This window comes from Microcebus murinus, chromosome 3 (genome assembly GCF_040939455.1).
Source record: "Microcebus murinus isolate Inina chromosome 3, M.murinus_Inina_mat1.0, whole genome shotgun sequence".
Classification (NCBI taxonomy): domain Eukaryota; kingdom Metazoa; phylum Chordata; class Mammalia; order Primates; family Cheirogaleidae; genus Microcebus; species Microcebus murinus.
Genome location: NC_134106.1, coordinates 73,816,239 through 73,843,800, shown reverse-complemented (window position 1 = coordinate 73,843,800; position 27,562 = coordinate 73,816,239). Strand labels below are relative to the sequence as shown.

The window sequence follows — 27,562 nt, the reverse complement described above, 5'->3', positions numbered from 1 at the left end:
TTGTTTTTTTTGCTATTGACTTATAGGAGTCTATTTCTTATTGAAAGTTAGTCTGCTGGAATTACAGTTTTATAGTTTAGTTTTATGAACTTTGTTATTATAAATCTGACCTCGAAAAATAGATCTGCTTCCTTTACAATGAAAAAAATCCAGTTCCTAGGTGGGGCTGATAGACTTTTGATTAAAGTAAATTCTCCAGGGTAATGACTGCTCCCTGTGAGGCCTCTTGAAATAGCCTATTGGTGTTTTCTCAGACAAACCCTTAGTTCGCTACGCCAAGCCATCATCACTGTTTTTTATAACAAATAAGATAAATAAGCTGGAATGAACAAAAACTTTTTTTTAAATTTTAGATAATACTTAAATATTAAGAAAGCTAAAATTTAAAATGTGTTAACTAGGTTTCTCTACACATTATATTTACAAAATGACTCTGATTTTACCTTTCCAAGAACAGTTGCCCAGGAGGAAGGAAAAGCAACTTATTAGTCGCTGGGACTCACACTTCCTTCTCAGGCCAGCTACCCCTAGCAGAGGAAAGATTTGAAGCAAGTGTCCCCTTCCCACACCTCTCCTCTGTCCTCTTTTGTTTTACTTGAAGTGCTTCTGAATAACAAATGCAAAATTAGGTTTGGATATAAAAAGCTAGATGACCATCCCAATTCAGGATGGTGCTTTATTTAAGGAGACCTGGCACAGAAAGGATAAGAATTACCCCTCATTTACAAGGATATGGTGGTGAAGGCAAAGATCACACATGTCATTTGTGACCTTGGAGCAATGGCATAGCTAGTATAAACTCATCTGTAAAACAAGAGGATTTGATCTGGTTGTCTGTCAAGTTTCATTGAGCCTGGAAGGCTGGTTTCAAAGCTCAGATCTTCCATGCTGTAAGGTCTCTCTGCTTACATGGATACGTAAAAGACAGTCCATCATGTTGCGGGACCAATCTTCTGTTTATAAAAAATAACTATGCAGGGATTAAAGTAGACTAATAAAGTGCAAAGCTTTATCATAGTTGTGGGGTAAATTAATATTCAGAAGTTCGAAATGTATGTATACTGTAAAATTGTGGCAAACTGTAGTCTTAAACATATAAACCAAAGACTTTCCCATGGGGATTTAAAATTTGAGAGTAAGCCCAGTGAGTTACTTCCTAAGTTCTGAGAGTCCATATTCTGCATCCATGATGTCTCTCCATTGTATATATTTTTTCAGGTCACTTGGACAAGAGAATTTCTTGTCTCATGGAGGCTGTGAAAAATATATATATATTTTCCAGGTCACTTGGACAAGAGAATTTCTTATTCACGGAGACTGTGAAAGTATTTAAAAAAACACTTAAAAAAATGCTTGAGGATATTATGATTCAAGGGTTTGAAACCCTAATGTTACAGGCAAAGCCTCATTTCTACGGAATATAAAACACTCTGTTTCTTCCACTTCTAATAGTTCATCAAGAGAAGCCACTACTAAATCATGTTCCTGCAGCATTTCTGGGTAGCGGGACACTGCTCGCTCGATTCTTGCTGAACGCCGAACAGGAGTGATAAACTTCATGTCTTGCACTTCTGGCATTCCATTTATTCTGAGAGAGAGCAAGAGATACATTCAAAACCTTACAACTTAAAAAAATTTCTTTTTATTATTTTTTGTTTCTTATTCCATAATGAAACATAACAGACATTTCAAAGTAGGTTGATAACAATAGATATGTCCAAAGCAGCTCTTGTCTTAGATGGCTTTTCCCTGATTTCCAAAATGTACTGGGTGGTGTTCACCTGCTCCTGGATAGTGTAACCACAGGGATTTACTGAATGAAGTGTGAAATGTGGTTTTTATCTGAAGTTAACTACTTAACTACTTGGTAGTTGGTGTTTGTTTAATTTATAAACTTTCAAAGGAGTTGACATGTTTTAAGGAAATTGGGCCTAATCCCAATTTGTTTGGAACTGATAAATTCCCAGATTCTTTCTAGCTTTGATAGTAAATTATTCAAAAAGCATCTTTTAAGATGGCAGACCAAACCACAGTCGAAACTGGCACAAATTGGTCATCTTCCTTGTAAAACTGTAAATGCATTCCAACAAAAAGTAGCCTGGAGGACAGGATGCAGAGGTTGTTCTACGTAGTGAATCGGCCTACAATCCACAAAACCACTGATTACATTAGCCTAAGTAAAATTAGGGGGCAGGTCTACTAATAAGCTCTCATAATAAATTCTAGAGCCATTAAGAGGTGGTTTTCAGATCAAATGCCTGTTTTCATCTACCCATGAGCTACCTGCAATGGGGAATGGCATGTCTGGGAGAGGAGATCAGGATTGGCAGAGGCCAGCTGTACTTTCCAGGGAACTGAAATACAGAACTGTTATCCTGGTGCTCTTGTTTGGAATTTTCCTTTCTAGATCATGAACAGAGAAGAATGATGCCACACTAACATTTTAGAAAATGACATTGACATCCTGACGCAGCTCTTAAAATTACTATGGATTCTGCCTTAAACTGATTCTTGTTAAAAAACAAAATGCTTCTGATATTATGAGTATTCTCTGACTAGTACATAGTCAATTTCCCTCCCTGTTCTTTTTTTTTTTTTGAGACAGAGTCTCGCTTTGTTGCCCAGGCTAGAGTGAGTGCCATGGCGTCAGCCTAGCTCACAGCAACCTCAAACTCAAGCAATCCTCCTGCCTCAGCCTCCCGAGTAGCTGGGACTACAGGCATGCGCCACCATGCCCGGCTAATTTTTTGTATATTGGCCAATTAATTTGTTTCTATTTATAATAGAGATGGGGTCTCGCTCTTGCTCAGGGTGGTTTTGAACTCCTGACCTTGAGCAATCTGCCCACCTCGGCCTCCCAGAGTGCTAGGATTACAGGCATGAGCCACCGCGCCCAGCCATCCCTCCCTGTTCTTATAGTGCTATTCACCATCTACTTCTCTCCTATGGTTAGTTTGCGCCTGCTAGTGGTTTTGTGTCCCTCCCCGCAGCATTTGTGCCAGGGTTCATAGGAAAGGCAGGAGGGATCTGCAGGTGCAGGACAAATGGGAGTTAAGAGGTAGGAGGGAAAGGGTGAATCCATTCCAATATCCCTTCTGACTCTGGCAGCACTTTCCTCACTGCAGGTCAGGTCTCATCATCGGTGGTGGGAGGGGGCTGATGTGTGTGCAGAGAGAAGACCTTCCTGTTGATAGTTCCAACCTCCCCTCACCCTCAGCTCCTTCCTAAACGCCAAAGATGGACTAGGCTGCCTAGACCACATATAAAGCAGAGGTTATCTACAAACTGCTGCTACTCTGGATCTGTGAAGGAGAAACTGAGAAATGGATTAATTAAGTCTGTGAACACAAAGCCTGCTTTAGGGTTTCCTTACCTAGGGATTGAAGCAATCTGTAATTTGATACCAGGATGATTATCTTGTTCTGCCTTGGTTATTTGGGGTGTTGCTGTAACTTGTTCCTTCTCTTGTGGAGAAACACAAGGCTTTACAGATTCCATCTTCATGGCCAGTTCTTCCACTGATGTTATATTAGTTTCAGCAACTAAAGAGTCAGAAATAATTCATGTATATGCAAGGTCAGAAAGGAAAGTAAGATTTAATTTAATACTTGAGCTAAAAAACAATTAAATGAAAAAGTAACACATACAATAATTTCCCAGTGATCTTCATGGACTTTTATACTAAATAAGAAGTAATTGATTTGAAATGGGGCTTATAACTCATTTTTCCTGCTAGGCCCTATAACAATGCCCTGCTACATCAGGCTACGCTCCTAACTCTGGTTCAGTGCCCAGTCTAGACAGTTGAAGATTCCCTTTCAACACTCTGAACAAAACTCCACCTCTTATTCACTCTCAAGAGAACTCACTTAGGGACTAATCACTGGCCTTCTACCCTTACATCATACATTGAATCAATTTTCTTGACTTACTAGGGTTAACTCACTTGACCGCCCAAATCCCTCCCTGCCCAGGGATGACTGCATAGCTATTACCTTGGACAGTGGGTGAAAAATGTCTGCATTAACAACCAAAATGAAAAGAAGAAAATAGGACTGTGCCAGGCAAACACTATGGCCAGGCAAAGTAAAGACCCTAAGGAAAGTCAATAGGATCAAAAAGCGGCAATGGTATGAATTCCTGTTTTCTCTTTTCATCCCTTTGAAGAACACTGTTATAGTATAAGTGAATACCTGAATGGTAGCATCATCTCCAGCAAGTTTACCACTGAGTATTATCTACTCTATGACCTTGTTCCTAAAAGTAGTGGGCTACTTAGATTAATTCCGTATGACTTGATTCCCCCCCTACTCCCGTGAAATCTACTCTTAAAAAGATTTGTCACCCTCTAAGATAATAAAAGAATCCATTTTATTTTCTAAAGATAGCTTGTTTTTTCTTCCCATTCATATAACAAGTATCATTAGCAATTATAATGTCACTCACTGTTTTTGGCATATTTCTCATAGAAGAGTCCTCTAAAGGTTCTGACCAATGATAATATGATTAACAAAGTGAAGAGATTTCTGAGGTGGCTATTTTTAAAGGGATAACATGAATTTATATGAGTGCTGGGCATCACTTCTTAGCCTTTTGGCTAATCAAATGTAGATGAGTGTTGGTGGGTTTATGATTAAACAAGTAATTTAAACCAAGGCATTTCTCCCTTTTGCCTCAGTCTCTTCTGATAAAGAGCTGTTTGTCTTCTCCAACCTAGGATTCTGGAGAAGCAGGAGACTCTAGTCTAGGCTGTTCTGGTGAAAATAACCTTTGTTCAGTATTGAGCACTGTATTTACTTATAATGATAGAAATAAAAAACCACCTACTGTGTACAATGTACACTATTCTGGTGATGGGTACACTGAAAGCCCTGACTTCGGCATGACACAATTCATCTATGTGACAAAATATACCTGTACCCTCTAAATTTTGAAATACACTAGGAAAAAAAAAAAGGAATAATCGGCTGATGACAATGGTTGAAAGGGCCAGGCTGTGGAAATCAAGGAGTGAGAGGCATTTCAGGGGACTTATAATTCTTCTCCTTTTTTTACTTACATGTTCCTAGATGATTTTTATTTGTACAGCTAGGGGAAATGAATGTAAATACAAAAATAACAGTACCTTCTGTGGCTCTGTTTGGGTCTTGCAAAATATTAAGAACAACTTTTCGCAACTCTTGTATTGGCTGGAAGAAAGAAAATATAGGAACAGTATTAAAAACACTCATGGAAAAATTTGCTAAGGAACTTTAACATCAATTAAACTTTTCATAATAAAAATGTTTCCTTGTTTTTAAATGTCTTGTCTAGCTATGTATCTCTTATCTAGCTTTTCAGTTTAAAGCTTTATGAGAAAAATGAAGAAACAGAAAATTTTGGTTAAGTGCTAAACACTTGACTTTAATGAAGAAATGTGTTTAAAGTTATCTACAATGTCATTTCTCTAAATCAAATTATATTTTCCTATTGATTTGTATGATACCATTGAATAAGTGTTCCCACATACAGATTCTGGCCAAAAGATGCAAAACTAGCCATACAGAAAATGTATCACATATTTTTAATGTTGTCTTAATTTTTTTTTTGGAAACAGAATCTTGCTCTGTCACTGGAACTAGAGTGAAGTGGTGTTATCATAGCTCACCACAACCTCAAACTCCTGGGTTCAAGTGATCTTCCTGTCCCAGCCTCCAGAGTAGCTGAGACTACAGGTGCGCAGTGCTGCACCCAGATAATTTTTTCTATTTTTTGTAGAGATGGAGTCTTGCTATTGCTCAGGCTGGTCTTGAACTCCTGGCCTCAAGCAATTCTTCTATCTTGGCCTCCCAAAGTGCTAGGTTTATAGGCAGGAGCCACGGTACCTGGCCCCAATTTTGTTTTTTATTATAAAAGTCATATACCTTGCTACAGAAAAATTGAACAATAGGTTAAATTTAGCAAATGAAATCACCCATAATCCCATTACCCAAATACAATTTTTGTTAGCATTTTGGGCAATTTTCCCTAGCTTTTCCTTTCTTCTTTTATTTGATAATATAACATAACTTAAAAAATAAAAAATCTTTATAGAAAAGTAATTTTCTCATAAAATTATGTGAAACAGTTTTCATTTTTCAAAGTATGTAAACCATGCCATTAAACAGAAGAATATCATAAAGTGAACTGTACTTTCCCATAGGAACATTATATTTGGAGGTTTGTCTTCCTGACCTGGGACTCTGTATCAAATAAAGAATAAACTAACAATAGAGCATAAAAGCAAAGCTTTTCATAAATTTTTATAAAATCTAAAATGGAATTATACCTTAAGAATAATGAATGGGAATAAATCTATATAGAATCCATTGCAAAGAGTCTCAATTATGTAAAACACTCATCAAGTGTATTTTACATTTCTACAGGCTTCTGGTTAAAGATGGTGGATTAAATATCCATTTATCTCTAATCCCTCTTGAAAATATACTGAAATGATAATAAAGGGATTAAAAAGAGGCAATAACCACAAAACACAGGCAAGAAGAAATAGCAACAAGATTTTGGAAGCTGCAACTCAGAAGGAAGAGAGGTAAGCAAGTAGACCAACTTGAGAGCCGAATCCTAAGCTAGCCGTGTGGCTGAGAAACACCACGGGGCCTCTGAAACGCTCAGGAACAGGTGGTAGAGCCCAAATCAGGAGGACTCTTGAGTATTTGTTCAAAAAGCAGTCAGGCCTTCAAATCCACCCTGTACCCTCAACTCCTTGAAGCCTGGTGACTGTGTCTGACCCCCTTCATCCTAACAGAAAATGGGGATATATTATCCAAGTCTCTGGTGGACATCGTGCAAGACTCAGGGTGAGGTGCCTACTGAAAAAAGGGGATAAATGAAAGTTCCATGGTGAAAGTTAAGACTCCAGCTATCTTCTCCCCCACAATGTTGGCAGCCTGGTTTCTAGCTCTCAGGTAGCTAGAGAATTTGACCAGTTTAAGAGAATAGACCTAAAGATACTGATATTGAGGGTTTTCCAACCAATTAACTCAGGCAGTTCACCCTATGCTGAAGACAGATATGTATCTAGAGCTTCTAATAAACTTTTTAAAACCCACCTCTTACACATGCAAACAGCTCAGTTTCATCAAAATATGAGTAAAGCCTTATGTGAACAATAGAGAAGAAAACAAAACAATGAGAGAGAAGAGAGAGAAGAGGGGGGAAAGAAAGAGGAAGAAAAAGAGAGAAAGAAAAGGACTAGAGAAAAATAGGCAATATAGTTGCCTTTTTTTTCTTTTTTTTTGTGTTGAGACAGACCTGCACTCCACTGCCCTGGGTAGAGTGCAGTGATGCCACTGTAGCTCACTACAACCACCAATTCCTGGAGTCTAAGCGATCCTTCTGCCTCAACCTTCCGGGTAGCTGGGATTAGAGGTGCACGCCAAAATGTCTGGTTGGTTTCTTTTTTTCTTTTTCTTTTTGGTAGAGATGGGGGGTCTCACTCTTGCTCAGGCTGGTCTTGAACTCCTGACCTCAAGCAATCCTTCTGCATTGGCCTCCCAGAGTGCTAGGATTATGGGCATGAGCCACTGTGCCTAGCCAGAAAATAGGCAATATAAGAAGAAAACTTGATATGGGCTCTAGGAACCAAGGAAATCTGAGGGTGCTAGTTAAAAGAAACCCCAGAATGACAGCTGATGACTTGTCCAGCATGGAGTAAACCACAAGGGTCTAGGACAGAGATCTCTAAGAAAAAGAAATCAATAGAATATGCTTTGAAAGTATTAGACAATTAGAGAAGAGTTTGAGAATTAATTATACAATACTCAGAAAACTAAGCAAAGGCAAAACCTGACAATAATTACTTCTAGGAAAAGTCAAAAGTTGTGCTTGAAAGGGAAAGTAATTACAGTATATACTACATGCCTCATTACTATATTTCTTACATATTCATAACAATGTGAACCCTAAATAGTGACCAGAATTTCCATATGACTCTAATGGAAGTATAAGGGATGACAAAGAACTGCCAAGGATGATAAACAGGGGTGTATATATATGTGTGCTGGGGAGCTGTGCAGGTATGTGAAAGAGGATTAAATCCTCATCCTGCATAGCTGGAAGTCCACATAGCATTTTGAAAAATGAAAAATCAAGAAATAGCAGCATAACCATGTTTTCTGAAACTATTCAGGCTAATATAAAAATAATCTGTTTGCTCTGGGACAGGGGTAATGGGAAGGGAGGGAGGCAGAGGCCTTACTGAATAAAACTTACTGAACTATTAAACTGTTGAAACTATGTGCATGTACACAACTGATTTTGAATAATTATGGAAAAGGGTATTGTATAGTATGGAGTATGACATGGCAAATGACATTTAAGTGGAAAGCATTATAAAACTGATGCAGTCTTTGTGAAAAATAATTACATACATAGTGTTTTTTTCTAGGTTTTAGAATTAAAAGTTATTTAATGCAATGGCTCTGAATTATTGATTTATAGATACTGATGTGTTGGGTTTAATGTATTTTTAGGTTCTTTATAAGTATTGGATATGAATGTTAAGTGAGACACAGTCATTTGATAAAAAAACTGATCCTATTGGTTTACATGTAATCCTGTTCTCTAAAAAATATTTTAATTAAAATATTCATAAAGGACATACTGTATTCATAGTCCATGTATAACTGTATGAAGTGAATTAGAAGTTTAACACTACATTATATAATCGCCACATTGCAAATAACTCACATGAAAGAGAATTTTAAGAAGTCACCCACTCAAGTCAGATACTTACTGCTGCTCCATTTTTAATGGCCTCTTCGTATAGCCCAATAACATCAAAGGTGCCTTTACTTGCCAACAACTTTGCTTTGCAGATCCAAAATTTAGCAAATTTTTCAGCCTCAGGAATGCTGGATAATATGGTAAGTATTTCATTAGAAGGTACACCCTGGAAAAAAGAAAATATCCGAGGTAGTTATTATCATTTAACTGTTACTCTCACATCTCCTAATATTTATTATATCAGGTATGCAGAAATCAGTCTGATCACTGATTTTTTTAAACTTTTAAAAAATTTCAATTTTACCAAGGTACAATCAATATACGTATAATAAAATTCATCCATTTTGATTTTATGTTTCAATGAGTTTTGACATTGATTATTAAATTTTAAGAGTTATGTGAGAGCAAATAGAAAAACATTTATTACAGCTGAAGGTAAGAAATATATTCTTTTTGTTGTTGTTGTTGAGATAGAGTCTCGCTCTGTTGCCCTGGGTAAGGTGCAGTGGTGTCATCATAGCTCACTGCAACCTCATATTCCCAGGCACAAGCGATCCTCCTGCCTCAGCATCCTGAATAGCTGGGACTATAGGCGTACACCATGATGCCCCGCTAAGTTTTCTGTTTTTAGTATTTTAGAGGTCTTGCTTTTGCTCAGGTTGGTGTCAAACTCCTGACCTTAAGCAATCCTCCTGCCTCGGCCTGCCAGAGTGCTGGGATTACAGGCGGGAGCCACCATACCTGGCCTGTTCTTCATTTTCATGTGGTGCAAAAACAAAAACAAAACAAATTCTAGAGTAATCAACATTTCTAACATATTGATAACATCCCATATTCATAATAATTTGAACATGGAAAAGTGACCAGAATTTCTATATTACATTGACAGCAGTATGAAGAATAACACAGATATGCAGGGGTCACAGGGGTATATATGTGTGCTGAGGATTTGTGCAGGTGTATATGGAGGAGGGTTAAATCTCACAAAGAGGAACTTTGAAGTGGCTTCACAGGTTTGGCCCCCTCTGGCTTGTGCTCAGAGCAGGGCAGTGACACAGAGCAGGAGGAAGGGGAAGCACTGCCATGCCCAGAAATCCAGGTGCTGGCATGTTCAGCCAAGCAGTATTTTCTACTGTTTTCACAAAGGAAAGATATGAAGGTAAACTCACAGCTGAGAAACACTAATGCCTGAGAAAACCAACACTATGTGAAGGAAGCATAAAACTCAACAAACAAGAATGAACACTGGAGAAAACAGATGAGGGAGAAAGAATAAATTTCAGGAATACTGCAGTCAGTATCTCAGAGTGATAAACGAGAATATTGCTATCCTAAGGCTAGAAAGGGCTGTTATGAATAAGAACCAACAGATAGACAAAACAATGGCATGGACACCATGGAAGAATAATATGTGAGTTGCAAATTTAGCTGTAAAATTCTCAGAAACCAGTAGGATAGAACAAAGAAATGAATAGTATGAAAGAAAAATTTAGAGTTCTGGAGGATATATCTACTACTGAGTAATTCCAATATTCACCTATGAGAATTTCTATAAGGAAAAATAAAGAGAACAAAGATGAACACACACTCAAAGCAGCTGTAGATGAAAAAATGTCAAGAACTGAAGAAAGAATTGTTCAGATTAAAAGGATCTGAGAGAGTTAAGCAATATGAATTTAAAAAAAATGCTTAGAAAACCAAGGATAAAAAAACAAATCTTAAAAGCTTCCAAAGAGGAAAAAAAGGATTACCTATAGAGGAATGAGAATCGGATTAACATGACACTTTATTAATAAACTAACAAGTCCAAATGCCAGAAATAAAATGAAGAAGTTACTTAAAAATTTCCAGGGAAAACAATTTGAAATTAGAAAATTTCCCCAGCCAAACAAAAGTAACTGCAAGAAAAATATGATATATAATGTGCAATTATGTTTGAACTTACATCTATCATTTCATTTTGATTTCAATTTTTTTTATGAAATAAAGAAAACTGGATCAAACACAGAAATAAAGAAAAATAAAAAACAATTCCTGTAAATAGAATTATAAAATAAAATGAAGGCATAAATTTAAACATATGAGTAATCACAAAATGTGTATGAATCAAATTTGCTTTTTACAGTAGAGAGTTTCAGATTTGATTAAAAAATTTAACTGTACGCATTCATACGAGACATACCTAAAATAAGCCAATCCACTAAGGTTTAAAAATAAAGGATGGGAAAAAGATCTGCTAGACATATACTAACAAGAAAAAGCAAGTGTAGCAAGATTAATCAGACAAAAGAGAAATCAAAGCAAGTCATGAATCTCTATGTAATTAACACATCTTTGAGAAACAGAAAGTAAAATTTGACAGAAATATAAAGAGAAATTGTTGGTGACTAATCCCAGTGTCAGTGAGAGACTTTGGCATATTTCTTACAGAAAGCAACAGATCATGTAAACAAATATAACACAAATTCTTTTCAGGTACTTTTGGAACATTTACCAAGAATGATCAGATATTAAGATAACAAAGAAAATTTCAACAAATTCTATCCAAAATACATATAGGCCACATTCACCAACCATAATGCAATATAATTAGAAATTAACAGAAAGCCAGAAAAAAAAATCTATAGATCTGGAAATTAAAAAGATACTATTCTAAAATAACTTTTGGGCTGAAGAACTCAAAATGGAAATCTCAAACTACTTAAAAACGAACAATGAAAACATCATGTCAATTATTAAGCTATTGTCTCTTAGCTCCATCCACCTCTTCTTATCCTCTGGTTTGTGATAATGGGCCTGGAAGTCTGTAAACCATTTTCTGCTTTGACAGCAGCTGCTCTGCCAGTATGAGGCACTATAGAGAGACTAGACTGCAGGGATTGAGAAGGAAGAAGAAATTTGGTTTTTCCCATTTGTTTTCATCATCCTAGCAATGGTTCCTCATCTTGGCAGCAACAGTTGGCTCTAGCCTCCACCTTTTTCTGGCACTCCCACCTCACTGAGCTTCTTCAGAGGCAGGAGTACAAAATGGATAGCATCCTTTCCTCAAAGTCTAGGTCCTAGCTCTGAATGATCCCTTGTCTAACTCTTACAGTCCAGCATCCACTGTATAGTATACCCTTCCTTAGAGCTGGAGTCCCATTTCCACAAGGGTTTGTCTTTCCTGCTTCTAGGTTCTGATACCGTCAATCTCTCTTTGTTACTCTAGACCCAGTGGGTGCTAGCTGCTTCCTGCAGTAATTACCTCAGGTTCCTTTTGGCTTTCAGCCCTCTGATCCCTTTACCATTTTGGTGCACATAGGCTCACAGTGTACTTTCACAGCCAATCTCCTTTGTATATGCCCAGAGTCAGAAGTACCTGGGAATTCTTGTCCTCCAAGGGGCAGCCATTAACAAAGGACCACAAAAGCTTTAAGACTGAAGTTCCCTTGTTCCTGATCAGGAGGACTCAGAGATATGACCCACACTGTCTATAGCGCTCCCCTGTGGGACTATGCAAAGATACTCTCCATAAACTTACTTGATACCACATCCTGCTTGGCATCCTGCACTTCCTGGTCCTACAACCTCACTCCTCTTCCAGTTTTTTCTGAGAGTCTCTTCCTAATAAACTGTTTTCACACAGATCCTCCTGTTAGGGTCTACTTCTAGAGAACGCAGATAAGACATCGTGTAACCAATTATATTCTTTCTATTGAGATACCTGGTGTGGTTTCTGTTTTTCTGACTTGACCCTGACTGATTTTTTTTGAGGCAATCTTGCTCTGTTGTTGGACTAGAGTGCCATGGTGTCAGCCTAGTTCCCAGCAACCTCCAATTCCTGGGCTCAAGTGAACCTCCTGCCTCAGCCTCCTATGTAGCTGGGACAACAGGCGTGTGCCACCATATCCAGCTAATTTTTTCTATTTTTAGTTGTCTGGCTAATTTCTTTTTATTTTTAGTAGAGACGGGGTTTTGCTCTTGCTCAGGTTGGTCTGGAACTGCTGAGCTCAAGCGATCCTATCGCCTCGGCTTCCCAGAGTGCTAGGACTAGAGGCATGAGCCACCACGCCTGGCCAACTCTGACTGATAAAAAACATTACTTAGTGAAATCTGAGGGATCTGACAAAAGCAAAATTTGGAGGCAAATTTATAGCATTAAACATATTTATAAGAAAATAAGAAAGACTGACTTAAATGATCTAAGCTTTCAATTAAAAAGCTAGAATAATAAATATAAATAGGTACAAATATTGATAAAAGAGAAAATCAATAAAACTCAAAAAAAGGCTTTTAAAAAGATTAATAAAGAGAAAAATCTTTGGCAAGTCTAATTTTAAAGAAAGGTAAAAAATTTACTAGTTGACTCAAGAAATACAAAACAAGTACAAAAATAGTGGACCAATGACCATATTCTTTCTTTTCTTTTCTTTTTTTTTTTTTTATTAGCCTTACACTGATATGTAGTAGACCATATTAAAATTTAAAATATATACACAAAACTATCCTCCAAAGAAGCATATGATTTTATGGGCAAATTTTTACTAAACCTTCAAAAAAAAAAATTCTCATGTTACACAAACTATTTTCAGTGTATAGGTCAAGAAGGAAAATACCCAGCTCATTTGACAAAGTCGGCATAACATTGATACTAGCAACACACATGAAAAGATAACCAATGAACACATATATAAATGTGAAATAATTGTAACTCATGAAAAACTCCTACATACTTCATTTTTTTAGGTACCTATACTATATGGACATGCATGAACACTGTCTGGAAGAATGACTGGCAATAGGGGTCATCTCCAGAGAGAAGCTTAGGATGTCTAAGTATTTATGTATGTGTGGAGGAAAGAGCTCTCATTTATCTGTATTGTTTGAAATAATTTAAATAATAAACTCTATTCATGTTTTTTTAAATATGATAAAAATGAAAGAGAAAAGAAAGAAAGAAAAAAAAAAGAACTGAAGTTTAATTCCACAAAGGAGAAATAATTAATGTTTAACTGAATGCTGTGAAAATGTTACCTGGAATAGACTAAAACTGGCTTCCTTTCTTCTGCTGATGTCCATTACCAGCCAAAAGACAGAATGGGTTTTGCTTTAGGCAAGGATCTTAGTATAAAAGTCTACCTCATCATTTTTATTATTTTTCCTTCATGGAACCTCCTAAGGATCATACCCTTTGCTTACCACCTATTTTATCCTTATCTGCAGAATCTAAGATATAATTTAGACACTATTTATAGCTACCCAGAATATTTAGGATATTCCAACTTAATATAAGAACTTGTCTTTTGACTTCAGTTTCATACCTAAATGCTAAATGTTACTCTTTGGACCTTGATACCTGAAGAAGGCAAAGTTCCTTTTAGATCCCTCTGGAGCCAAATTATTTGGGTTAGTTCTCCAACTTCTCTATACCTCAGTTTCATTTGTAAAGTGGGCATAGTAATAGTCATTATTATAATTATGTGAGATGACATCATTTAAGCGCTTATAAAAGCACTTACAAAGTGTTTATAAATGTACATACAAAGCCACTGTTTAAGTGTATGTTATTATTGCTATTATTATTCCATATTTATAGAGCAGCTAAATTTCTAGCTTAGACAAAGGCTATCTCCCTTACACCATATTTAAGAAAAATGTTTAAAATCTCCAAGTCTCTGAGTCAAAGCTCTAGCTTATCTTTTCTCACTTACCCCTTCAATGAGCTTCAGACATTCTGTCAGAGTGTTGTTAATTTTACTGGACAGTTCCAGTTGTGCTTTCTTTTCTTCCTCTTCTTGTTCCATGCTCTTCCAGAATGAAATATTCATTTCCTCTATTACCTTCCTTTTTGTCTTAAGTTCCATAGGAGGCCGTTTATAGATTTTCCCCTTAGATTTCTGCCATTCTTCTAGTTGTTTCCTGTTATTCAATTAAAGGAAGAGGGATGGTGGTTTTAGTTTTTTTCTTAAATATAGTCAAACTTCTAAAGTATACGATACGTATACATTGACCATAACTATACATATAAACTATAGACAAAATCAGGAGAATGGAATTAAAAAACAATTTACAAATGGGTAATGACAGCACTAGGTTGCTCTCACCTGTTAGAAGGCAGATGCCAGGAGTACTAGGATTATAAGTGGCCAGCACTTCAGTCTTTAAACTTTTGACTTCGTGATTATTCATTATTTTTCTTTGAAAGTTTTCATTTCATGGTACTCTACCTGACACTTGCTTTTCTGAGACATCCCTCTATCTTTGAGATCACTAACTCAGCACTCCATTTCTCCCATCTCCCAGGGTCACTCAACCCTGACCCACCAAGCCTGCATTTTGTCTTCATAGGATCTTGGTTCCTTAGTCCTCTTTTTTTTTTTGAGACAGAGTCTTGCTCTGTTGTCCCAGCTAGAGTGCAGTGGCGTCATCATAGCTCACTACAACCTCAAACTCCTGGCCTTAAGACTTGGCCAGCCAGAGTGCTAGGATTACAGGTGTGAGCCACCGTGCCTGGTTGATTCCTTAGTCCTCACTTGACCACACATGACTCCCTTTCTTTCATAAGCTAGATCAATAATTTCAGGGCTCTTTTCTTAAATAGCTGTTCTCTGATGGCACCTAATCTTTGCTCTCCCCCACTGTTCACATTCTCCAATCCTGCTTCTAAGCTGGCAAGAGACTGCTTTTTGGAGAATGGGGACACCAAGACATGTAGATCCAGGCATTTGAATAGAGGCTCTCTAGCTTTTAAAATTACAGCTACTATTATTGATGACTTACAAAAGTACATTCTAGCCCAGATCTCTCCCTGGTGCCCAAACTTTGTAAAACTCTCCTGCCTAGTTGATAACTTTGATTTGATGTCTGATAGGTATTTCAAATCTAATATTGTCCAAAGCAAACTTCTTGATTTTAATCTCCAAATCTATTTCTTGTTTTCCTTACTTTGTTAAATAGCACCCCAATAGGAGTTGTCTGTGAGTAGTCCATCCTTTTCCTGACATCTGACACATCATTATATGGTCAGTATTGCTTCTATTTACACTACCACCGTCCCAAGCCACATCACTGTCACTGAAATGCTGCAACAGCCTAACTCATCTCCTTGATTCCACTCTAACCCTTACTGAAATTCATTCTGTGCACAGCAAGTGATGTTTATGTAAACATCAATCTCGTTTAAATAAGGTAAACCAGATTGTGTTACTGCCAAGGATTTCCAATGGGTCTTGGAATAAAATTCAAAATGTTTTCCATGGCTGAAAGGCTACTGCCTGCCTCTCTCCAACCTCATGCCACTCTCTCTCTCTCCTTCAGGAGCTCTGGCATCCTTTCAGTTTTTAGACCCAAGCTCATTCCTGTCTTGCATCTTCAGTGCTCCACTCCAATGACACCTCCTTGAAGATGTTACTATCTGTAATTATCCTGTTTTATTTAATTGGTGTGTTTTCTGTCTCCTCCACTAGAATACAAGTTCTACAAAAGCAGAAATCTTGGAGGTCCAGTACCTTGCACAGTACCTAGCACACACAGGTATTTAATAACATACAGCAAAATTCACTTTTAGTGTGCAATTCTGTGAGTTTTGACAAATGAATAAAATCATGTAACCATAACTATTATCAATATATGACAATTCCAATATCCTCAAAAATTCCATCACGCTCCTTGGTCGTCAACCCCATGTTCCTGTCAATCACTGATCTGGTTTTTGTCCTCATAGTTTTGCTTTTTCCAGAATGCCATTAACTAATTTCTGAATGTATGAAAACTATTAACTTTCTTGTTTTTCTCCTTGAGTACAGTACTCCAGAGCACAATCCATACAGTGATTATTTCAGCCCCAACGACTCCCTCCTTACCTTCACTGTAACCAACTACTAATGATATAAGTTGACACATCTAGCATGTGCTCCTTCTATGTTCCTGGAATTCTTCCTCTCCCCTTAGCCTTCCTTTTAATCATAAATGAAGAGAACTTTCCTTTTCTAAAGCCAACTTTGTCCTAGGACCTCAGTGCTATAATTTTGTTTCCCTAGTACTTTCCATATATACACCAAATAATAAGCTCCATGGGGCAAAGACTATGATTGTATGCTCACCACTGTATTCCCTAGCACCTGGCACGCCGCAGGTGCTGAAGGAACACTTGCAGAAGGTGTGAATCTATCCCTCTACAGACTCATTCCCATTTGTAATTAAACATGTTCAACATGCAACACAGTTTTATGACCAATCCTCTGTTGTAGACCAACCCTCTAATCTAGACCATGAGCTCTAGGGCAGAGACCCTGACTTCCTCATTCAGCCGCTCAGGGTCTTTGCACTCCCTTTTCTTTCTGCTCAGGATTGTCCTTTTTCTTGTTATCAGTGTTTTCCCAGGCTTAGGTCTCAGCTATTACAGTTGAAAGTACTTCCCCTGACCCTTCTATCTAAAGAAGCCATTCCAGCCCTACTGTCTCGATCACATCACCCTGAATTAAGTTGTGTTTTTCTGTCTCTTCAGGAGGGCAAATATAGCTTGTTGGTGGGGTTCAGGGCTGTACCCAGAGACTTAAACCTGCTCTCATTTCATCCTGCTACAGTTTTTAGCCAACTATCTAATTTTACATGCTCCTTTTACTCTTGTCAAGAATTTCCTGATTTTCTACTCCAACAAGGTATACATACATGCTTCTCCTGGGAGACTCACTCACATTATGAGGACTATGTCTGGTCCTGTGTGGAAAGTGTACGAAATCCTTGGGCTCAGTTTCAAGCATCCTGTATGTTAATATTATGGCCCAGCAACCTGAGATCCTGATTTCTATCATCTGAACTCTGTATTTGAACTGACTGTTCCTCTCTGCTTTAGCTTATTTTTCAAAACTTGGACTGGTGAGACTCATGGAAGCTTCATTTCCTTTTTCCTGATAACTTCGTTTTTGAACTAGATCACTGGTCTGCTTGACAAGGGACTATCTTCCTACTTCTTAGCTATATGAACTCAATAGTCTGTACTATTGCTGCAGGGCTTTCTTGAATGAGTAGTCTACGTCTGCAACCTCTTTTTTGTTTGAGATAGAGTACTTACTGGCTAGAGTACAATGGCATCATCATAGCTCACTGCAACCTCAAATTCCTGTGCTCAAACAATCCTCTTGCCTTAGCCTCCAGAGTAGATGGGATTACAGGTACATGCTACTGTGCCTAATTTTTCTATTTTTCGTAGAGACAATGTCTCACTATATCGCCCAAGCTGGTCTTGAACTCTTGGCCTCAAAGCGACCCTCCCGCCTCAGCCTCCCAAAGTGCTACAATTATAGGCATGAACCACCATGCCCAGCATGCAACCCTGATTTCTTACTCAACTCATCCATTCTGTGTTTCAATTTCTTTTTAAGAAATAAACTATCTCAGCATACAGAAAAATTACAGAGAATGATTTATGATGCATGTATGCACCACCTAGCTTTAGCAAGTCTTAATACTTGTTATATTTGCTTCAAATCTTTTTGTCAGGCTATAGCTAAAAATTACTTAGGAGCCATTATTTATAGCTTACTTCCTGACCAAGTATTCTTGATGGTCAATTTTCCTAACCATCTTAAGGTGCAAAATATTGGAATTAAAGCAAAGTACCTTCGATCCTCTACTGTTGCCTTCTTTTCAATATTTGGATTCGTTTGGGTCTCATTTGGGACTCTTCTTCCATTTATGTTTGTGATTCCAGCTTGAGTTTTGGGAGCTGTCTTGTTCAGAAAATGGTTCTGGGGAAGAGTCTTTTTCAACTTGCAGTCCAAAGTGTGTGCTTTTTGTTGAAAGCTGTTGCCACGTTTATTACCATTGGCTCCATTTGCTCTTATGCTAGGGGTGCGTGGAATGACTGAATTACAGCTGCCAGCTGTCACAGTATGTTTCTGGCTCATGGCTTTTGATTTTTGCAGAACACATGTTTGAGGTCTAAAGCAAGGTTGAGTGGATTTCTGATCTTGCTTGATGTTTGGATGTCTGTTTTTATTTCCTCCCTGAAGCAAATTGGGGTCTGTCCTGGGTTTGGTATATTTTACTTTCTGTTCAGCAACAGGGTGTGACCGTAACTTAATTTCATTTGGTCTTTTGTATTTATTACTAATTACCTTTATCTCCTTGACCACTGGTTTCTTTGATGATTGAGTCTTACTAAGGGTCTGATTAAAGTGAGAGGGAACTGTCCTTGGGGGTTTTTCTTCTGGTCTTGCAAGATCTGTTCCTCTTGAGAGTTGGTGTGATTTTATGGACAGAATCCTGATTTGCTTTTCTCCAACAAGTTGTTTATGAATTCTGTCTTTCAGAACAGCACCATTAACTGAACTTTTGCCCAAGACTTGTTTAGGAGCCAAATTGCTCTTGGTTAGATTATAAGAGTTAGTTTTTGGCTTACTGATGGTACATAATTCAGGATCTGGCTTCCTCTCAGGATTTGATAAGGTTTGTGGTAGGTTCTCTTTATTTATCTCTTTTAGAAACTTATCCAAAGATTGGTTTTCAACATGAGTGTTGTCCACAGAGTCTGTACATTTAGCAGTTCCTTGATCTATTACCTGTTGTTTTGTAGTTTTCACTTCCTGTATATTAAGTGACCCCACGGGTTTTCTTGACAGTTTGCTCACAGTGGATGACCTAGCTTTATGCTGCTGCTGACTCTTGCTAGAAGGCTTACAGTTTGAGTTAGAAGAAACATATCTTGAAATTAGCCCTTTGCCTAGAAGTTTTGGTGGCTCCAACTTTGGCTTCTGGCACCTTATAATATTGGCTGGTCTGGGCTGGAGTTTAATGCTAACTGACTTTTTATCTTTGACAGGCAAAACAACGTGGTTGGTAATATCCTTTTGGGATCTAACAGTCTGAAAAGACAAACAAAAATGTATAGAAAAAATTCATAACAATAGTTCACTCTTTGTAAAATAATGATAAAAATAACTATGTTTAAACACATGCTAGAAAAAAAAATTAGCCATTTTCTTTAGAATTTCATTTAAGAAAGTTGGATCCTGAGAAAGTAGAGAAAGGCTCACTAATAGGTGATTTTTATAACTTGAGTTCCTATTAGGAATATTAATATATAAAAATCTTTTAGCTTGACAGAATCAAGCAGAGATGCAGTGAATATACAAAAATTGCTGTTTAAAAAATAAATTTGCCTCAATTGAACAGTACTTGCTGAGTGCCCATTATGTCCCAGTGAAATGTCCTCGTAGGGACCCTGGAAAATATACATACATATGAACTTATGTTAGGGCACTTCTCAATAAGTTTCTCCTAGTACTTTGTACAGCTACACTATTTTTTTTTTTTTTTAAATCACTGCCTTTGTAAACATCACGGCATCACTCAAGAAACTCTGTCTTGCCACCAGAGATGGGAGACAAGGAGATACATAGGTGGTAGATGATGAGAGTCCTGAGATATATAGGAACAGCTCTCAATAAACACCTAACATTTCAGTAGAAAATTAGTCATATTTGTGAAGTCAGGACAGGATTTTAAGGTTAGATTCTATGTTATCAATAAGCAAAGTCGACTCATGTGATTTCTTTTTGGATGAGAAAGGTAAGGCTAGGTTACAGAGAACTTTGAAAACTAGGGAAGGGAGATTAGAATTGATATGTAAATAATTGAGCAAGTCACTGTGGATTGCAGAGCATGAACAACATTGTGAAGAATTACTATGTACACTTGATGAGTGTGTAAAGAAAATCTAACCAGGACCATTTGGCATTAAAGGCAAGGAGGTGTCTACTTTGGAACAGTACTGGTGTGTATGGTGTTATTAGGGATGAAATGGGGGAGAGTTGGGAGTACAGAGCGTGAGATGGATAGTATACCCACAATGGCTATATCTGGGTTACTCCTTAAGCCTCAACATTTATATCTACCTCAGATCTCTCCATCATTGCTTACTGAAAATTGGGGATGTTGGTATTAAAGTTTCCAAATGTATTTATTTTAGCTGCTTTTTTTGTACATTAAAAAAAGTTAAGATATAATCCACATATCATAAAATTTATCATCTTAATAAGTATATAATTCAGTGGATTTTAGTGTATTCACAAGATTGTACACCAATCACCACTATCTAATTCCTGAACATTTTTATCACTCCAGAAAGAAATCCAGTACTTGTTAGCAGTCAGTCCCCATTTTACCCTCCCTGCAGCCCTTGGCAACCACTCGTCTACTTTCTGTCTCTATATCTCCATGAATTTGCCTATTTGGGACATGTCGTATAATGGAATCATGTAAAATGTGGCCTTTGTGTCTGGCTTCTTTAACTTGGCATAATGTTTTCAAGATGCAGGCATATTTTAGCACGTATCAGTACTTTACTTTTTTTTAATTAATAAACTTTATTTTTTTAGATTCACAGCAAAATTGAGCAGAAAGTACAGAGAGTTCCCATGTATCCTGTAGCCACATGCTTCATTATATTTTAATGGCTAAATAATATTCCATCGTATGGATATACCACATTTTAGTTATTCATTCATCAATTGATGGACATTTGAGTTGTTTCCACTTTTTGGGTATTATAAATAATGTTGTTAGAAACATTTATGTACATGTTTTTGTGTGACTATATGTTTTCAATTCTCTTGGGTCTCTATGTAGGAGTAGAATTGCTGGGTCATATGGTAACTCTATGCTTAACTTTTGAAAAAACTGCCAAACTGTTTTGCAAAGTGGCTACACTATTTTGCATTACCACCAACAATGTATGAGTGTTATAATGTCTCCATATCCTCCCCAACACTTATTATAAGAGTTTTTGATTATAGCTATCTTAGTAGGTGTGAAATAGATGCATTTCCCTGATAGCTAATGATGTTGAACATGTTTTCATGTCCTTATTGGCCATTTGTATATCTTCTTTGGAGAAATGTCTATTCAGACCCTTTGCTCATTTTTAAGTTCAGTTATTTGTCTTTTAGTTGTTGAGTTGTGACTGTTCTTTATATATCCTGGATACTAGATCCTCATCAGATATATGACTTAAAAATATTTTCTCTCAATGTGTTAAAACTTCTGGATAGAAATAGAATGCAAAACTTGTGTTCCTTCATAACATGCATTAAAGTTACTTTAGAATATCTTTGTTTAAATCCTGGGTCTGACCTTTACTGGCTATGTAATTTTGCATAAGTACTTAATCTCTCTGATCCTCAGTCCTCTCATTTGTAAAATGGGAATACTAATACTTTTTTTTTTTGGTAGCAAAATGCTGTTTATTTGAGCATCTGGGTACACATGGGCAGATGGGTGGAGGCCGAAAAGAATGTCCATGGGAATACTATCTATTGTGCCATATATCCTGGTTTTCACAAGATATTAATAGTTTTGATTTATGCCTGTTGGCCCAACATAATTAGTAACAACACCTCCTTTTGCTCTCAAAGGAATCCTGGTTTGGACATTAAATCATAGGGCTAACTTCCCTTAAACAACCCTTACAAGGTTGTTTTGAGTACTGAGGCAATGAACATAAAGTGCCATGCCCAGGTAATAACCAATCAAATGTTAGCTGTTACTGTTATGTAACAAAAGTGTTATGTAAATTGTAAAGCATATACAATTGCAATGATGACTATTATTTGCATAATGCTTTTAGTTTCTCCTAAATTCTTTAATTCCCTTCCCCATTTCATTTTTACCTTTACAAACTATGTAAAGCTGATAAAGTAGGTATCACTCTCCTTTAAGAGATGATTTACTGAAGTCACTATTGTCAGTTTCCAGAGAAGTCACTGGGAACTCAGAATGAGGGCCCTTTCCAGCAGATTTTTCCTTAAGCTTGCATGCTAACTGGTTCAATCTGTATAAAGTAGAAAACGCAACCTAGTGCTTCCCAACTGTTTGAATCATTGTGCATCAATTTTGCCTTATATACGCTTTTCTATCCTCCAGTGTCTAATGATGTCAAGTATACACATAACATACATATGTCTATATATGCATACATTCACATGACTGAAATGTGTTAAAATGATTCAGTGAATGAATCATTAAAACTTATTAAAATTCCCACCAGTGAGAATGTCTCACTTTGGGCAGCACTATTTCAGTTGCACTTTAGAACTTAAATAAAACTATGGTTTAAAAACTAAAGGTGGGGTTTTTATGGGTTATTTTATTGCAGATGAAGAATTTGTGCCCCTTTCAGAAGGCTAATTTCTTCCACTGAAACCTTAAGTACATTAAGATACTTTATCATTTTATACACAATTTAGCTGAATTGAATTGATTAGGAAACATATACTTGTTAAATAGCTTGGAAGATCCAATGTAAGTGTTCTTTTACTGACTACTGAGCTAATTAACCTCATGGCAGCATACCAAAGTGGTTAAGACTACAGGCTCTTAGCTTTGTCACTTAATAGCTATGTGACCTGGGGAAAATATTTAACCTTCCTATGACTTAGTTTGCTTACCTGCAAAGTGGGGCTACTAATAATACCTATCTCATAAGGGAAGACTCACTGAGGTAAATGTAAGTCAGAAAAGTGCCAGGCACAGGCACACATTAAGTATTCAATAAATGTTAGCTATTAAGAAAACCTAGTCCACTTAAGGGTTTTTTGGTTTACAAAACTAAACTATAGTATATTGTTCTTTTCAAAAAATGAGTCTATCTTATTAAATCAAACGTTCTTATATTTATTAAAAATATCTCTGAAATGCATGTTTTTAGGTCACTAACATCTTTATAATTTTTATTACTAATTATGCTTTCAAAATGGCTATTTCTAAAAAGACTAATTTCTACTTATAGATTTAGAAGGCGTCTACTTACAGATTTAGAAGGCGGTAGATTTGGGCAATTATTCTTGGCTTTTAGATAAGGCCTATAAAAGACAAAATAAAATTAATCATCAGTACAGAAGGATCCCAAGCAAGGCTTGGAAAGTACAGTGATTAAAAATTATGATTAGAATTTCTGTAATTGCAAAATAATTCAAAATTAATTCAATAAAAAGTCTTCTCATCCCTTCCTTAGGCCTGTATTCTCCTTCTCAGAGACCACAACTGCTCCTATACATTTTTTTCTATGATCATTTCAGAGACATTCTATGCATAAACATAGCATTCTAAGAATATTAATGAAATATATGTATTTCTTTCATATTTGCATAGTTTTATTCCCTCAAACATCATTTCTAGAATACTGCAATGTGCCAGACACTATACAATGCCAAATAAAACCATTACCAGCTCCTTTAAAAAACTTCCTTGTTTTAAGTATCTTCAAATACTATCTTTGTCAGTTTTCGGGGGGTGGGGGAAGTGATATAATTAAAAAAAAAACATGAACATACATGAAATCTAGCTAGGGAAACAGGAAATGCAAAAAAAAAAAAAAGGATAAGAGAACACAGAATTTAGAAGAAATCAATCTCCATGACCCAAAACCAATTGCTAGACTAACAGGGACTTTGATCATGACTTGTTTGATGTTTGTCTCTCTCATCTAGAACATAAGCCTTGGGAGGGCAGGGACTTCACTTATTTGTTTGTTTTGTTTTTTTTTTTTTTTTTTTTTTGGAGACAGAGTCTCGCTTTGTTGCCCAGGCTAGAGTGAGTGCCGTGGCGTCAGCCTGGCTCACAGCAATCTCAAACTCCTGAGCTCAAGTGATCCTCCTGCCTCAGCCTCCCGAGTAGCTGGGGCTACAGGCATGCACCCACCATGCCCGGCAAATTTTTTTTTTCTATATATATTAGTTGGCCAATTAATTTCTTTCTATTTATAGTAGAGATGGGGTCTCACTCTTGCTCAGGCTGGTTTCGAACAGGGACTTCACTTATTAAGCATCATATTTCCAGCATCAAGAATGATGGATATATTATCAAACAAATAATTATTGAATAAATGAGTTAGGTTCATTTAATCTAAGAAATAGAGGTGAGTAAAATAAAAGTGAAAGCTAACTTTGTAAAAATTAATTTTCAAATAAAAATTTAGCAATCAACCGAGGAGAAAATACATCAATGCTAAGCAAGAGGGATATATAACATCACAAATGATGTTGATGAAAGATAAAAGTGTAGTGGTCATGTTCTGTCCACCCCCATAGTAAATTTTAAGAGAATGACCAAAGAGTGCTGTCAAGCTGGAGCTATGGAGGACTGATTGTAACTGACTCTCCTGCTTTAGTAAGAAACATCAGAACCCAGGTCATTCAATTTCTTGACCAAAATTGCCTTCACAACAATCAATTTTCCCAGGAACAAAAATAGGGACAAGAAAAGTTTCCAGCATGGTGGGTAATTCTGGGTAGAACCTTCCCTTCTTCCTTTGGAGACTGTCATAACAATAATGCTTAAATCGTTGCCAGTGGACTAGGCACTGCCCAGGGGTTTTTGTCACAGCTGGACTGAAATCCTCTTTTGAGTCACAGGATCCTAATGGAATCTGAGTAGACTGTAAGCAAAATGGCTATGTTTCAAAAAGGTTTTAAGTTGCTATTACAAAGAGGGCAACAAAACTTGCATAACTGTGGGTAGACAAACTCACTTGGTATTTTGGCTTTTCAGTTTTCCCTTGGCTGCTAGGTATTCCTGAAGCTTTCTCTGCCGCTCTTCTGCAAAAATAGGCAAGCAAACAGAATTTTAGCTTGAGATTGTAACCAGTTCATTAATATTCTAAAAGGTGACACTTTTTGGTAATGATTTTGGCTTTGCACCATAAAGTTAAAAAGTCCCTAGTCCTGTAAGTTTGCATTCAAGTTAATATCACATCAACAATATCAGTTACATGCAAGGCCCTATACTAAGCTTTTTATGGTACTTCTTTTAATCCATACAATAATCCAATGGGGAGTGTCTGAAATTTGCAGTCTGAAATTTAGAGAAGGTAAATAATATGTCCAAAGTTACCCAGCTAATACATGACAAAGCCAGGACTTGAAAACAGAGATACCTAACCCCAGAGCACTTGCTCATAGCTACTATTCAGCTACAACATTCTATGCTTTGCATGAAGAAATTCTGTTATTGGTCCACCTGAGTTGGTGGGCCAGGCCTAGTCTTGTTTTTTTTTTTTTTTTCAGAGACAGGGTCTACTTCTGTTGCCCAGGCTAGAGTGCAGTGGTATAGTCATAGTTCACTGCAGCCTTGAACTCCTGGGCTCAAGCTATCCTCCCACCTCAGCCTCCCCAGTAGCTAGGACTACAAGAACTCATCACCACACTCAGCTAATTTTTTTTTTTGTAGAGACAGGATCTTGCTATGTTGCCCAGGCTGTTCTTGAACTCCTGACCTCAAGTGATGCTCCTGCCTTGGCATCCCAAAGTGCTAGGATTATAGGGGTGAGCCACTGTACCCGGCCTGGTCTTATGTTTTTTTGTTTTGTTTTTTGAAGAGATAATATTTACCCATAAACCCTTACATGGCTTCCTATAATATGCCAGGTTATGGAGGCTCATGGCAAATATCTATAATATTGTGACTTTCTATGCAAAGCATTTGTGAGGGGATGAAAAGTCAGTATTTCTGCCTCCAGGAAGTTTCAATCTAGGAGACACACAATACACAACAACAAAAATTACAATATAAGGCAAAATCTAGGTACCATAAGAGAGGGTCAATGAAAGAATTATGGGAGTTCATAGGTGGAGAATGAGTGAGGAGAGCAGGTGATTGGAGAAAGCTAAAATTAAATAATGATTAAAAAAAATAACAGACTGCAGGGCTGCCAAACTACTCTTAATCCTATCTCAACCGAGTTGCCCTATGTTCTGCACTCTGACTCTGATGCATCTTTATGAGGCAGCTGTGGAGAAATACATCCGAGGTCCATGTCAGGCAGTGTAGAGAGCAGGGACTGAGGAGTGTGGTACAGAGTGCTGGAGTTCTAGCTCTGTGACTTCTGGCAAGATAGCAAACTTTGCTGCTGCTGACCCTGTAATATAGGGACAAAAATTCCCATCTTTAAGCGTTGTTATGTAAATCCTACCAGGACCTAGTAGGCATCAACAGGCACAATGGATGAAACAAAACACATCCTGTGCACCTTGGAGAAGCTGGCATCTGAGCAGGAGTATTCTCAGGGGCAGGAAAGGGCTCCAGGCACATCTAAGAGGTCCGGGAACGCAGGATGCCTATCTCTTGGGGGCAGATTTAATCAATCAACTTCTAGCCAGAGCAGGCTCCAGAGGAGTGGAGAGAAAAGCCTCGCGTCGGAGGGCAAGGCAGAACACCCGGGTTCGGGGCGGACCCCGCCCCTTGGCAGCAGTCAAAGCTTGGGCCGCGCACCACAAAGGACCACACCCGGCTCCACCTAGGGCCCTCCGGTGGTGTGACTCCGGGGAAAGAGCCTCAGTTTACCTGCTGCTGCAGGGTTTACCGGGAAGATGCCCGTGGGGCGTGGCCCCGCGCACAGCCTCCCCTACCCCTGGCCCACCCGTGTCCCCGGGGGGCCAGGGCCTGGGCTCCCGGAAACGCCAGGGATAGACTTGAGGCAGGCAGACGAGCAGACGGGCAACTTCCCCGGGAAGAACTCCCTCGGTGGCCTTCCTACTTCCCCTCCCGTGTTCCAACGCCTTCAAGAAACAGGGGCTCGCTCGCAGTCTACTCACCGGCGGCAGCAGAGGCGGCGGGACTGGGCCCCACCATGCCTCCTCTGTGACAGTTTTTCTTCAAAGGCCGCGCCTGGAGCCGGGGCCGGCGCGCCACGCGTCCGCGCACTCTCATTGGCTCCCGCGGGTTTGAAACTCGCTAGTCGGCGCAGGGGAGGGCGGGGCAATAAGAAACAGGCACTTTGCGGTTGGTTCTCCTTCGGAGCTCTTTGATTGGAAGAGCGTGCAAC

At 37.9% G+C, this 27,562-nt stretch overlaps 1 protein-coding gene across 1 annotated transcript; it reads right to left on the bottom strand.

Annotated features, from left to right (window-relative positions):
* CKAP2L (cytoskeleton associated protein 2 like) lies at window positions 1-27,534 on the bottom strand. Its single transcript, XM_012742846.3, has 9 exons — window positions 27,333-27,534; window positions 25,271-25,337; window positions 23,552-23,603; window positions 18,364-19,607; window positions 14,454-14,661; window positions 8,774-8,929; window positions 5,126-5,189; window positions 3,374-3,542; window positions 1-1,588 (listed from the first exon to the last, which is right to left on the bottom strand). Exons 1-9 carry the CDS (start codon window positions 27,445-27,447, stop codon window positions 1,363-1,365), a joined length of 2,301 nt encoding a protein of 766 aa, XP_012598300.1. The 5' UTR covers window positions 27,448-27,534; the 3' UTR covers window positions 1-1,362.
* Between the last annotated feature and the right edge of the window lie 28 nt (window positions 27,535-27,562).

Excerpts from the sequence above, each read along its gene's own strand:
- CKAP2L (XM_012742846.3), bottom strand. The coding sequence starts at position 27,447 with ATGAGAGTGCGCGGACGCGTGGCGCGCCGGCCCCGGCTCCAGGCGCGG. Across the intron at positions 14,662-18,363 it reads GCAACAGTAGAGGATCGAAG|GAAACAACTAGAAGAATGGC; the intron begins GTACTTTGCTTT and ends ATTGAATAACAG. Across the intron at positions 3,543-5,125 it reads CCCAAACAGAGCCACAGAAG|TTGCTGAAACTAATATAACA; the intron begins GTACTGTTATTT and ends CTGACTCTTTAG.